Raw genomic sequence first — 14,053 nt, 5'->3', positions numbered from 1 at the left:
ATGACTTGTTGAGAAATTTAAATAGTGAATATTCCCAGCGATTAATTTATATTGTTTGCCCCTTTTTTTGCTTAAATAAACAATTAACTAAAATAACTAGAACAAGCTAGAAAGCTGTTTCCTTTTAAATCAAAAGTCGTGGCGTAAATGTAATTACCTACATCTTTTACGGTATTTTGTACTTAAAAAAAAGAAAACTATTTTTCGTTCAACGTACTTTATTAACTAATTACAGCTTTCGAAACAAAAAAAATACGATTTTGCGTCACAGACCTACTAAGTACTTCCGATTATTATTAAAATAACAGTGGCATGTTGTGAAAATGATAATGTAATGATTATACAGACTGAAATCCTTTGACCTAATACGCTGTGTTATTTAAATAAGTAAGAGATATTTGATAACATTTTTGTTATTTACACGGTGTGGGAGTGCAATTTTATGAAACTGTCGGAAATTCCTTGACTTTTGGTTCCGGTGCCTTGTTATAACTATTAATCTACTCCATTCAAATCTGAATGTACATCACCAAACTTCAAAGTCAGAGTTGCACGCACATTAGCTGCTATTTAAATCAAAGGAAATAGATTGTTTATAGATATTCGGTGAATACATAATGTTATTAGGTGACGTCTACAATGTCAGCTTGATTACTGAAACAATACAGATTCAGCCTTTAGATTCACCAAACTGTAAATTAATGAAAAATTGTTCAGTGTTAGAAGGTAACAGTTCAATGTCAAAATTTGGATTCACACTCACACAACCTAATAAATTGACAACGATTAAATTATGTACCCTCGAACTTACCCAAAATGATACAACGCACACCTTATTGTTGACTATATCCTTGATGATGTCCAAAAAAGGCCATCTTTAATAATTTATTTGAAATCGTCCATAAAATACTCGTTATTAAATAAGAGAAACATTAGTTTACTTTATTCTTTATCTGGTAAACAATATATCAAATATTTGTAAAAACGGAAAAAATCATGATTCGTCATTTTACTGAAGTGCGCTTTATTGATTTTAATTTTTTTATACATTATAAGTGTACATACTTAAAGAAAGTAGTGTTACTTTAATCTATTTTGTTCCATAAAACGTAAAAAATAGGTTATACAACACGTAGATAAAGAGAAAAGTCAAGGCGATATTTATTGAAAAAAATAACTGCTCCTGCAGGAATTGAACCGACAGAGATCAAAGAAAGCGGTAACGTATGATCTTGGAGCCTGATTGGATAAACCTTGATGGCTTTTATGCATTGAATTGATTCATTGTTATTACAGCGATAATGGGAATATTTTGATTTGAAATAGTAGATAATAAGTAAAGTGTTGTCTTCTGTGTAAGTTTTTGAAATGATGATCTTTATTGTAGAATAATCAAATATTATGTAAATTCATTCAGCAATTCTAACAATTTTCGTAAATTAGCAAAAATTATGTGGCGATCAGATTTATTACAATGAAAACATTTGTAAACCCATTAGTAGATAAAAATGTAATTAAACAATTATACCTATTACACCTAATAATCCTTGTCTTAAAAAATAATTCTCTTAATTTATTGAGTTGATACAGATTATCTCCACTAATTGTCGACGTATTTTATTTCTTAAAGATTAATCGAAAAAGATGGACGAAAATACGACGCGCAGTAAAAAAGAAGTGTCCAATGGAATAAAAATTTCAGTGGTGGATGTGTCAAATACGATTCCTGTTGCAGTAGTTCGTAGTAAGAATGATTCATCGAATTTAAAAAAAAAGAACGGTAAGTTTGCTTTAGTAATCAGAATATTTAGATGTCTTTAGTTAATAACTAACGGAGTCAATATTAATCTTCCAAACAGGTTCAGTGCAGTATTTATTTTCAATATTGAAATATTTTAAAGGAATATAAAACTAAATTAAAATTTGCTTAGAAACTTTGTCAGTGACTTGAATATGAAAGGTTTACTAGAATAAAATGAGTATAATTTTAGTTGTATAAAAGTAACTAATTATTAATTAATTAATCCATTCAAATTAATAATATGTAATGATTTCCACTATTTCTTTTCACAACAATGGCAATATGAATTGCCAACACTAAGTAAAGTTGACTCAAGTTGCAAAAAACCACATTGCATTTGCAACAGTATTTTTATGGCATTAGTCATTTGAAGTTACTTTAAAACTGTACTTATATGGAAAATATTCAACTCAAACTATGATTTTCTGGTCCCTTTCTGCCCTTATTTGGTTCAAGAATATGAAAAAAATGCTGTTGCAAATGACAAGTGGTTTTTTGCAACTTAAGTCAACTATAGAAAAAAGTGTACGACAAAATTATTGCGAATAGTGTTGGAGAATACACAGGGTGTATCTAAAATGTGTGTGTTAATTTTAACACGTAGCAGAGCTTGTTGTTAAATGAAATGTTTTTTCTCTTTAAATTTTTTACGGAAAAGCGTTACAAATTAATTTAAAACTTGGAACATTTTCTGTTGTGAGAGAAACGGAGCCTTGCTAAAAAACTTACAAGAAAAAATTAAATAATTAAAATTAAAACTCTCATGATATTCACACAAGATGACTTGTTTGGTACAAATTGGGGGCAAAAATTTTTGGAAAATTTGTGAATTTTGCAAAATGTTTTAGAGAAAAGTTTTATAAATTGGCTAGTTCACTGGTTAAAAAATAACACATATTTCAGATACATCCTGTATATATCATTCGTTAAAAATAAATCATATCTGTTTTTATTCTCTTAATTCAATATGTTTGGATATTTGTTAATACATATTCAGTTTGTTTCTGACTTGACAATGATGACATCATATTATTAATACAAAAGGTAAGAACTGTTGACATACTGACATTAATATACCTGTAAGATAAGCAAAAGCTATTTTTTGTGGGTGAAATTATTTTATTTTGACACATCAATTTATGTATTTTATAACAAAGTAGGTATCTTATTGAATAGATGACTAGAGAATTGTAGTTTAAGAGGCAAATAGCAAAGTTTTTGAATGAATATTGTAATATTTTTGCATCGATAATGATTAATGAATGTACCTCCAAATGTTCATGCAGATGTTTTTCTAGGCTGCCATCCTCTGTCTCTTGCATGTATTTATCGGGGTAAGTACTTTTTTCGAAACCAAATTGCTACTTTTTAAGTAAAGAACAGACACAATGGCAATGTTGTGTTGTTGAAATTGTCGCAATTTAAATATTTTTATAACTGAACATTATTCAGAAATCATAGTTAATTGCTCTAAACAGCAGTAAAGACAAACTTTTTGAGGTCGCCAAACCTTGACACTCCCACTATAAATTTACATTACCATCTCGCTAAATATTAAGAAATATCCAAACAATATTACATGCAATGTCAATTATAGTGCTTATTAAAGATATAATGTTCAAATTTTCAGTTATTCTTCTGAATATAATTTATATATAAAAAAAAGATTGACCTTCTTATTGTTAGTATTAGAAATTCTTTACTAGACTTGATTTGGTAGTTAGTTTAGAATGCGCAGCACGTACATACATTATACATCAAATGATCGAGTGCTGTATCAAAAGTGTTATAACATTTATTTTCTAATGTCTTTGTTTCAGAATATTATGTGATATTAGAAATTCACTGCATAATTAGGTATACACCGCGTGATCCTGTATTTTATTATACTGCATTAGTTAGTGTCCTTTTTTTACTTATCTCATTTTACTCTTTTATTCAATTCTATTCAAATTTATGTCAGCATTTCGGATTTAGTTAATAAAGAAAACTTGTATTCACATTTTTAAACAGTAACTGTTTTTGCAGCAATTGCAAGTACCTAATTCTACTTACCAAGAAGAACTCATTGTCGTTAATGGGTACAAATTTATGGGCCATTATCTGTTACTTTACGTAATTTATATTTAATGGTCCACAAGGCATACTTGTTGTTTTATTTGCCAATTTAAATATTTGTCTATTATTTTTGTTGAACATTCATTGAAAGTTCACTCTTTCCAAATGAGTTCTGCTAAATACTAGAAAATACAGCTTTCTTGTAGCTGTTGCGAAAGTTTTCTTATAATAAATACCATGACCAGACACTTGTGATTTACTTGGATGAAACTTTCATCGTCCAAAATACAAATTTTAGCGTAAAAATACTTTTCGAAAATACTACAATGAACCACTTTGCATCCGGGTCCGGTCCTTATTTTACTGTTCTAGACAAATCTTTGTTTAAAAAATCTTTTAACAGAAATGTTTTCCGTGGATTGTTTAATTATGTACAAAGTGTAAAATTTAATAAATTATTGACGGTTATATAAATTAGCGTTATCTGTCATTTAATGAACAACTTGATAATATAATTTATGTGTGTATGAATTAAGAAATATGAAATCTGTCTAAATTTTTATTTGCCACCCGTTAATGATGCGTTTGTAGTTTTATGTTTTAACTGTTAGTTAAACAATTTTGATTATAAAAACAACCTTATTAACCGTAACCATTAGACAATATTGCCATATAGTTTTGTTTATTATTTGTAATTCATATTTTGATATACAGTGCATTTTTTTTAACTGTTGCCATAGGGAATTGCATGGTAAAACTTATACCCCCTGTTAACTTTTGTTCTGATGAAAATATTCAAACCATTTTTGAAACAAAGTTTGAAGATTTTTTAAACTATCGGATAGATAACAATTCAATATCCCAAACTGTCGAAAAAGTTGTGAAAAAAATATTTTCTAGCGCGCGGGAATGATAGTACGTCGAGCGGCCGCCAGAATAGCGTTCCTGTCGGCTCAACCGGCACCTGACCATCTCCACTTTTGACTTTTGTCACTTTCATTTAAAAAATAGCGAGATCTCCTCGAGGCTATGATTAAATTAGCTTTTGGATGGCAGAACATCTAAACATTTATTTGTTAAAAAAAAACCAAAATGTAAAAACGTTAACGCACAAGTAACTGAAGAAATTAACAGAAATTGTCAAAGGAATTGTTCAAAGTGTTTTCCTTCGATTGCTGGACAATGTCCCAAGCGATCTTGAAAATTTCTTCGCGTGTTTTGTAAATGTCGAACTGTAATGGAATTACAAGCTTCAATTATTCTTGCCCTTAATTTCTCCACAGTTTCTGGTTGACCTCTTATGCGTTTTTTTACTGTTGCCATAGATAATTGAATGGTAAAAATAATATCCTCTGTTAACTGCAGGTTTGGTGCTAATTTTTATTTTTGTAATAGATCATTAATAAGACTACGTAATGACAAGCAATTTTATTTTACTAATTTTACTCTTCAAAATTGAAATTAATGAACGTAAATAATTTGACAAAAACGTAGTAGACGATATGGGAACAAAAATTAGATTTTATATTTTATTTTGTTATTTATTTTAATCACAGCCTCGAGGAGATCTCGCTATTTATTTTTTAAATGAAAGTAACAAAAGTCAAAAGTGGAGATGGTCAGGTGCTGGCTGATTGAGCCGACAGGGACGCTATTCTGGCGGCCGCTCGACGTACCATTATTCCGGCGCGCTAGAAAATATTTTTTTCATAACTTTTTCGACAGTTTAGGATACTGAATTGTATTCTGTTGGATACTTTAAAAAATCTTCAAACCTTGTTCCAAAAATGGTTTGAATATTTTCATCAGAACAAAAGTTAACAGGGGGTATAAGTTTTACCATGCAATTCCCTATGGCAACAGTTAAAAAAAATGCACTGTAAAATGATGACGTAAAATGCATTCAGGTTGTTTTGGCATAATGGGAGGCCATGGAAATTAAAATTTGCATTTAATTTGGTAGTAAAGCTGTCTGTTGAATAAAGCTATATTTTTCTAAGTTTGAGGTTATAAATAGCGTCAATGTCTAGTGCATTGTTGTCAGTTTTACTAGTTTGCAATAGAAGAATACTCACGGGGTCATTCACGAAAACGGTAAGACATGGCAAATTCAAAACCATAACAACTGATATTGTTGAAGCATTGTATTTGGTGTTTCGATTTGCAAATTATCTAAATTTCGTGAATCTACCCCTTAGGGTACGATTATGTTGGAGCTGCGATGAGTGTTAAGAGCGAAGTATCATTGTTTTCAAATGGTAATTCGCTCTTATCGCAGCTCCAACATAATCGTACCCTTAGACATCGCGAGAAATTCAGCAACATATTATGTTGATTTTGATAGGTCCGCGCACTTTAGTGACGGAAATCAAACAGTGTGTCTAACGTTAAAAAAAAATAAATCATGGCCTCCCATTAAGGCTCCTACACAAGGACGTGGATGCCTTGAGACATGCATGTGCATTCGTGAACCTCCTCAATGTGGACGCAAAATAAAGCCACGTTGTTGAATGCACAATCAGAAGAACAAAGAACACCGCGATGATGTTTCTAGTTTCTGTCTTCGCCAGAAATTTTGCTCGTACGCTGATGTATGCACGTGAATGTATCAAGCCATCCACGTCCGCTTTATAGCACAACAACGTGAACGGTGCTTAGCTACAGTTTTTTAAATTGATACAAATATCAATCGTATTGGCATAAAATTAACAACAAAGTTAATTGTTCCGAAATAAATTACAACTCGACAATTGTTTCCCACTTGAATGATGATTGATAATTATGATGATGATGATTATTATTATTGTTGGTTGTTACTAGGTGTACCATTTATAATCGTTGTAACTATTCACCTGATAACACTGATGTGATAAGTTATGGTAAATTTATAGTAGGTACTATCGGTGGACATTAAAAGCTGGGACATCCAAAATTTGCTCATTGTGTCTCAGACTTTTGAACTGTCACTCAAAATTAAAATTGTCATTAAAGAACTGAACTTTAACTTGATGTTTTTGGCAATATGTCATAATTTTCATAACCTTATTTGTAAAAAGCCAAATTTACACAATGTATATTTTTGAATTTTGACTTTATACAAATTTGATGTTTGTCCCAGTTTTTTATGTCCACCGATAGTACATAGTTTTAAAAATACGTTACAAAATTTTTCAATTTTTTTCCAATAATTTTAATCTCATCATATTATCATTAGATAATAGGTATTTGATTTCAACTGATCCGTAAAACTGTATATTATACAGTCCAGCACTTACATATTTTTAACAATAAATAAGAGGCTTGGTATATTATAGGAACAACTTGATTCATTCTTGCATAAATTTAATTTAAAATCTCTAATTAAAGTGATGATTGGAAAAAAATCATCAAAAAGTTAATGATTTTTTCATGTTTCATGTGAAGAGATTAAATCAAATTCAGTTGAAATCAAATCTAATGATGATAGGTATTTTATTTCAACTGATCCGTAAAACAATGATTCATCCAGATTACTAGAACCTGCGCATCTTAAACTTCTTTATCTTTTGTCCTGATAGAACATGAAAAATTTTGACATTTCACTTATGCTGTGATTATAAATTTTTATGATGTAAAATTGGTGTAATACTACGTCTCTGAAACTGGTTCTATGCGCTTCTTTCATGTTCTAGTACCAAAACTAAAAAAAATCCCACTGTTGACTTTTACTATTACCTACTACATTATGAGAAAGCTTTTACATTTTAACTAACCATTCATCATTTAACGTGCAACAACAAACAACCTAGATCGTGCGATAAATGTAGGTACAAAATATATTTTTCATTTCTACTCTCATTTTAAGATAAACACTGTGATTTCTTATCGGAAAATTGATGTGTTGGGAGTGTACAGTTATTATCGAAAATCTGAGTGATAGTAGGCAGTATTAAAAGTCAGTAGTTAATTGATCAGTAACATACAAACACTAGCAGTGAGCTGGTTTGGTGGTGTAATTGCTTAGTACTTGGTGCTTGAATCACTAAGTGAACCAATCCAAGACAAACACACGATGGGAAAAGGCAAAGGTCAGTCATGATTTTGTTTTATAAAAATAATCACATTGGGTAATAATATTGTTCATACTGTTTTTACTCGATTTCACTAGAATTGGCGACGTGAAATGCTAATAAATTTTTAACCAAACTTATTTAACAAGAAAATATTTTATCGATAATCACAAAATTAACATGTTAGAACATTATTTTTGTATTCTGTCAGTTCGTGGAAAACGTGTTTGTCGATAATGGGTTATCAATTTTAATTCACATGTAGTTACAATTTAGTTGTAAATAGTCAGTTGTAGTTCAGGTAATTTTCAAATACACAAAACATTAATAAAATGCATTTATTCATTGTGTTGCAAATTAAATTTTGTGCAACGCGAGTTGACGAGTTTTGGTGAAGTGTCGATTAGTGTGGGAGAAACCGATAAGATGATTTTCAATTTAGGCAAAATACCACATTTGGATCTCTTTTAAATTAACGTTTACTTATTAAAAATTGTATGATATTATTTTGGTTACCTATGTTTGTAAGATTGATGAATTACTCATTTACCTCAGTCATCACTCCTTCATCTTCCAAAAATAAGTGTCACGAAGGTACTTTTTCATTTTGGAAATAAACCGTAATCACTAGAAGTTAATATCGATGAACAAGAAAGTACTTTAATATTAAAAGTCCATTGTTGACAGTAGCCATTTTCTTATTGGTAGGTTCGTGTACCTAGTTTATTTAGCACAAGAATCTCAGGATTAAAATGGCGAAAATAAGTTTCATCAATGGGAATACATTTTTAAGAAATCCGTTCAGGTCTTGGTTGATGATAGATGACTAAAACCTCACAAGTCAACTGTTGAGTGCTCCTTTGATCTAGTTTTAATGTTTTCGGCAAATTTTGGACAACCACCTTTTTTAAATCTATTACATTAACATTATTATATACATTTCTTTCTAAGCTATCTGCAAGACTGCCACAACTCCTTACTATGAATTTTACTACGATTGGTTTATCGTGGATATTATGTCAAGGATCAAACAAATGTTTTTTTCAGAATAATTTCGGTGTATCCGACACCTAGGTACTGCCTGTGTTCAACAGATTTTTTACCAAAATCTCTAGACATATACTTACGTTTCTTCATTATTTTTTTGATGAAACATTTTTTCGTATTCTAGTTATACATGGTCATGTTCTGTGTTTTTAATTTTATCATTTGATTTCAGGAAATGATTCTCCACCGTACATGACCATGTTCGTGGCCGAGGTCATAGGTACTGGACTTCTTATGTTCCTGGGTTGTATGGGTTGCATCAGTAGCTACGATGAGCCTGAACAAAGTCATCATTTCTGTGGTATTACATTCGGCCTTACTGTTATGTTAATCATTCAGGTAATCTAAAATAAACATAAATCATATCTAACATATTTTTTTACAAAGTTTTTGTTGAAAAATGTGTAAATAACTAATTAATTTAATTACACAAAATTTATTAGACCTGTCTAATATAACTACAATAATTAATGTACATTATCGTATCACTCTTTACTAGATTATAAGGTGGTCAACCTACACATACATAGAATTAATAAAATACAATTTTTTCAGTCTTTTGGTCATATATCAGGCGCCCATTTAAACCCCGCAGTTACCATAGCTACAGTAATTTTTGGTATACTTAAACCTGTGATGGGTTTGGTTTATGTGATCGCTCAATTTATTGGTGCCACCTTGGGCTATGGTTTACTTAAGATTTTGGTCCCAGAAAAGTATGCCGGCGATGGATTTTGTGTTACCACACTGAATGAGAATATATCAGTCATACAGGTAAAAATTAATTTCACCATTTTACTTCGGTTCTTTATTCTCAATTGTAGGGTTTAGGGATCGAAACTGTGATAACCACTGTTTTAATATTAATATGCTGTGCTGTTTGGGACAAAAGAAACGCCGAAAAAGCCGATTCTCTGCCTTTAAGGTTTGGACTTGCCATTGCAGCGATTTCCATGGCAGCTGTAAGTATCGAAAAATTGTATAAATTATGTAGATGTTTTGATGTTGCAATTATCTGTAGTCGATGTTTATGTAATAATTACCCAATTATTTCAATGTTTACAAGTTAAAATTGGAATAATTTATCTAAGGTTATAGTGCAATTGCGCATTTAACCAATTATGAAATCTGGGTTTTTATCTCCAAAGATTATTGATCTGCTTTTTGGTAAACCATTTTTCTAATACATTAATGCTGTGCTTATATTTTATCAACTATTAAATGACAAGAAATGCGAATCACAATTAATAAGCTAGAAAATAATTTAATTTATAATACAAAAATACTAATTTTTAATAATTGATTTTTCATTAAATAAAGTTTGGGGTAACTCTGAGTTTCCTAATATTTTTTAAATGTTTATATTACAGGGTCCTTTGACTGGTGCTAGTATGAATACAGCAAGATCTTTTGCTCCACTTGTTTTTGGTGGTAGCTGGCAACACCACTGGGTACAACTTATTATGGTCTAAAAATTATTACACATTTCTAATTACGATTTTATTTTCCAGATATATTGGGTAGGTCCCAATATAGCCCCTCTTATTGGCTGTGGAATATACAAGTTTGTCTTCACAGAATCTGAAAAAAGTGGATCTAAACTAGGAAGTATTTATTTAGATGAAGTAACACAACATTCTAGTGAAAAAATATAGCTGATGTAATTATGAAAATGCAAATGCCTTTTAAAATGATTATATTTTATAAAAGTATCAGTTTTAATGTTCCAAGCACTCAAAAAAGAGTTGTACATAATAAAAAGAATAGTTTTTTAAAAATAGGTGATATGTATTTATTTTGTTATCTATATATATAGTTATTGTAAATTAATGTTGGGTTTCAAATTGTAGGTATAATTGATCAACTTAAGTACATAACATTTTTGGTTTCAAATTTGGAATCAATGTGATTTTAAATGAACTTTTAATAAACTTTTAATGTTAACTGTTTAATTGTTTACTTTACTGTATATTTTATAAGAAAGAATGACATTCTTATGTTTGCAAGACATTTAAGTGGAATTGGAAAACAATTATTATCATTTATCACAATTTGAGGGCACGAATGGCCAATATAGTTGGTGTTTCTTTCAGCGATAATTTGTAGTCTCTGCGAAGAAATTAAACAACTTTCTTCACAAGATAAAATACGTAGAAATACCCCCCAGGTACAACTTCTCGTCACCCCGGTTAAAGCGAAAATCGTTCTCTTCGGCAACTAGGCAGGGACAGAATATCAGAATCATATACGAAAAGTGTGACTATGTACAATTACTGACGAATGACTTCCTTTCATGTCGTCAAAAACTTTTCTTCTATCTGCCGTGCGCAAAGCTGCTAGGTTGCCCCGACCGCCCATATCACCACCCCGAAAGGAAACGGCCGAATGTTCGTAAATTTACGAGAAAAAAATTGACAAATTGTGACGCGTTTCTCGCGCCGGTGGGCCAGACCGAACACTCGACGCTCCGGGTTCGAATCTTTAGCCGGAGTTTTTTTTTATTACTGAAAGAAAATAAAAATGCATTACTGTAACCTTCTTTTAAATTTGTTTGTTCTTCAATTAAATTAGGTTGTTAAAAATTTTATATTTAAACGCCTTTAGCCGACTGGCCCACCATTTTAGGGTGGTGATGCGGGCAGTTTTTTGTTCAAAAAGCCGTCGCACATCTGGCGACCTCTCCTAGTAAGTTTAAAAACCACAAGACTGGGAAAACAATAAGTTCCGATTTAGTTTCTAGAAGAATAACTGTACATTGCGGCTTAGGAAGATCGGCGTGAAAGGCAATATTTGGACACAGTCAGCTTTAGTCCTCACGTGAAGCGATGGAATGTACGTTGTTATACCCATAAAGATGCTTTCAAGACCTAGGATAATGTTTCTAAAGCAAAAATGTAGGTAGAGCTATTGCCACAACCAGTTTCTTCTCCCGAGTTGTCGCCCATCAAAATCGTATATGAAGGATCTTCGTTTGTGGCAATTATGTCGTGTTCCTGACACTTTATTAGATATGTAGGTCTTCATCTACAGCTTGATAAGATAAAATACCATAACAACACATCGATAAACTCGTAAGGAGCATGCTTCAAAGAAGAGCAGCATTGTAGGTAAATGTTGTGATGTACTTTATGATTACCTACATTTTTCAAGTAAGTGTTCATTCTTTCAAGATCTAATTTATTCAAGATTAAATAAAAAAATCAAAACTAATGTGCAAATTTAAGTTCTCTTAATAATAAAACTTAATAATATGTTTTTGTTATTGTTAATTGGATAATTAAGTATACATATTTCCGCCAATTTAATTTTTCTGACCGATATATATATAGGTATTATGTAATTTTTTAGATTTCAAATCTAGCAAATTTACCTGTGTAGGTACCTTTTATAACTTTTTTTACGCAGACCTAAATTTGTAATTTTAAAGACCAGAAATAAACGAACTTGATTTTTCGCGTGAATACCCGGTATCGTTAACTGTAAATAATGTGTAGTTGGGATATTAGGAGTATAATTTTTATTTTCCTTAATTTTTCTAAACCGTAAATTTAGAGTGCGACGAATAATCTGTTCTATTTTGGTGTGGTCCAACAGGTGTTAGGAATTAACGTTACAATTGCTAATTATCTCAGCTAATGTCAATGGCACGTAAAGAATTAATAAGTTATAATAATCATAAGCATATATAAGTATCAATTGTGTGGAAAGTATTAAAAGGACCACATTTTTATTATTAGTACCTACCATTTTAGCAAATGTCATATGTTGTGTTTTGCGTTTAAATACTTTACACACCTAAAGATAACTAAGCTATATTAAATGGTTTAAAAATGTGACAATATAATTTATTAAATACTTTTCTACATAATAAAAAAGGTCATTGTTACATTGCTTAATTTTGCTTATTATAACAAAGTTTGTTTTGGATGACAATTTAAAAGTAGATGAATTATTGGAAGTTAAAGTTTAGACAAATTACATTTACTATGCAAATTATATATTATTTAAAAACTGAAATCAACATAAAGGAAATTAATTTTCTTCGTTCGTGTTCGTAAAGTTGGGAGAAAATAGATTATATGACTTAAATATTGAAAAATTAAACGTTACAGTTTATGGTACTTTTAATTAGTGTAAAGAACATAGCAAGGAAATAAAAACACTAACGATTTAAAATAGACTAGGTAGTTAGTAAGAAATTTAGAATTGGTATTTTCATATTGTAATATTTAATATTGTTATATTTTTGTTCTATTATAAATTAAGTCTTTATGACTTTTAACTCAAACCTTGATTTCTTTGCTCGTTTTTTTAACGTTTGTTGCCACCAATTTTTGCAACATGCAAATTTGTTTTTCTTATAGATCAACTATATAAAATTATTCCTAAAAGTCACTGATCCTTTACTTGCGCTTTCTTTCCTTCTTTTTCCTGTCGTCTCTGAAACCAATCTCCGTTGATTGGTAACTAATTACCAGTTTTCAATGTTTCGACTGTCTCATTGAAACATTTAGAACTAGTAGCCGTGTTTTTGAGGTTTCATCACATATAATCAACAATTTCCTGAATAACAAGGAATTGTTTGATTTCTCCTCAATATTTTCGTGCAAATGTAATTGGCAATCCAGATGTTACCATCATTTGTTAACTTAGACAAACAATCGACAAAAATATTTTCAGGACATTATAAATAATACTTATACGATTATTACATCCTATTTACTAGATGTATTTTAAAAATATTGTCGTTTACGTTAAACCGGTTAATCAATAGTTTGTGTGTAGTATTATCAATCTTTCAATATTTATCATCAAATATTTAATGAAATGCTGTTCTAATGTAAATAATCCGTAATTATTTTGAAGTCCTTTTGTCACATACCTACTTATCGGAAAAAAACATGATCACGTCATTCGCTACAAGCTACCAAGGCATTTTATTTGTTTTGATTAATCTGTATATGTATTTATTTGTATTGATAGTTATTTAGTTACTGTTTCTAACCTAAATTTGCCACGCTTTGCGTTATTTGTATAATTTTATCTGATTTTCTGTAATGTTCAAGAACTATCATATAATCTAACCTATATTTTACTG

The 14,053-nt window shown here is 30.3% G+C and overlaps 1 protein-coding gene across 1 annotated transcript in view; it reads left to right on the top strand.

The window, feature by feature from the left end:
• The window catches only part of LOC138130258 (uncharacterized), a 30,859-nt gene that overhangs the window by 4,219 nt on the left and 12,587 nt on the right, over positions 1–14,053 (top strand). Inside the window, exons 2-8 of the mRNA XM_069046688.1 lie at positions 1,631–1,780; positions 3,100–3,135; positions 9,128–9,294; positions 9,511–9,729; positions 9,780–9,917; positions 10,326–10,406; positions 10,467–10,609. Coding sequence (XP_068902789.1) covers positions 1,645–1,780; positions 3,100–3,135; positions 9,128–9,294; positions 9,511–9,729; positions 9,780–9,917; positions 10,326–10,406; positions 10,467–10,609 — 920 coding nt within the window. The 5' untranslated portion in view covers positions 1,631–1,644. The remainder of the gene's footprint in view (positions 1–1,630; positions 1,781–3,099; positions 3,136–9,127; positions 9,295–9,510; positions 9,730–9,779; positions 9,918–10,325; positions 10,407–10,466; positions 10,610–14,053) is intronic.

The sequence above is a fragment of the Tenebrio molitor genome, chromosome 5, assembly GCF_963966145.1.
Source record: "Tenebrio molitor chromosome 5, icTenMoli1.1, whole genome shotgun sequence".
Classification (NCBI taxonomy): Eukaryota; Metazoa; Arthropoda; class Insecta; order Coleoptera; family Tenebrionidae; genus Tenebrio; species Tenebrio molitor.
The sequence above is the reverse complement of the archived record's forward strand: the minus strand, read 5'-3'. Positions and strand labels throughout refer to the sequence as shown.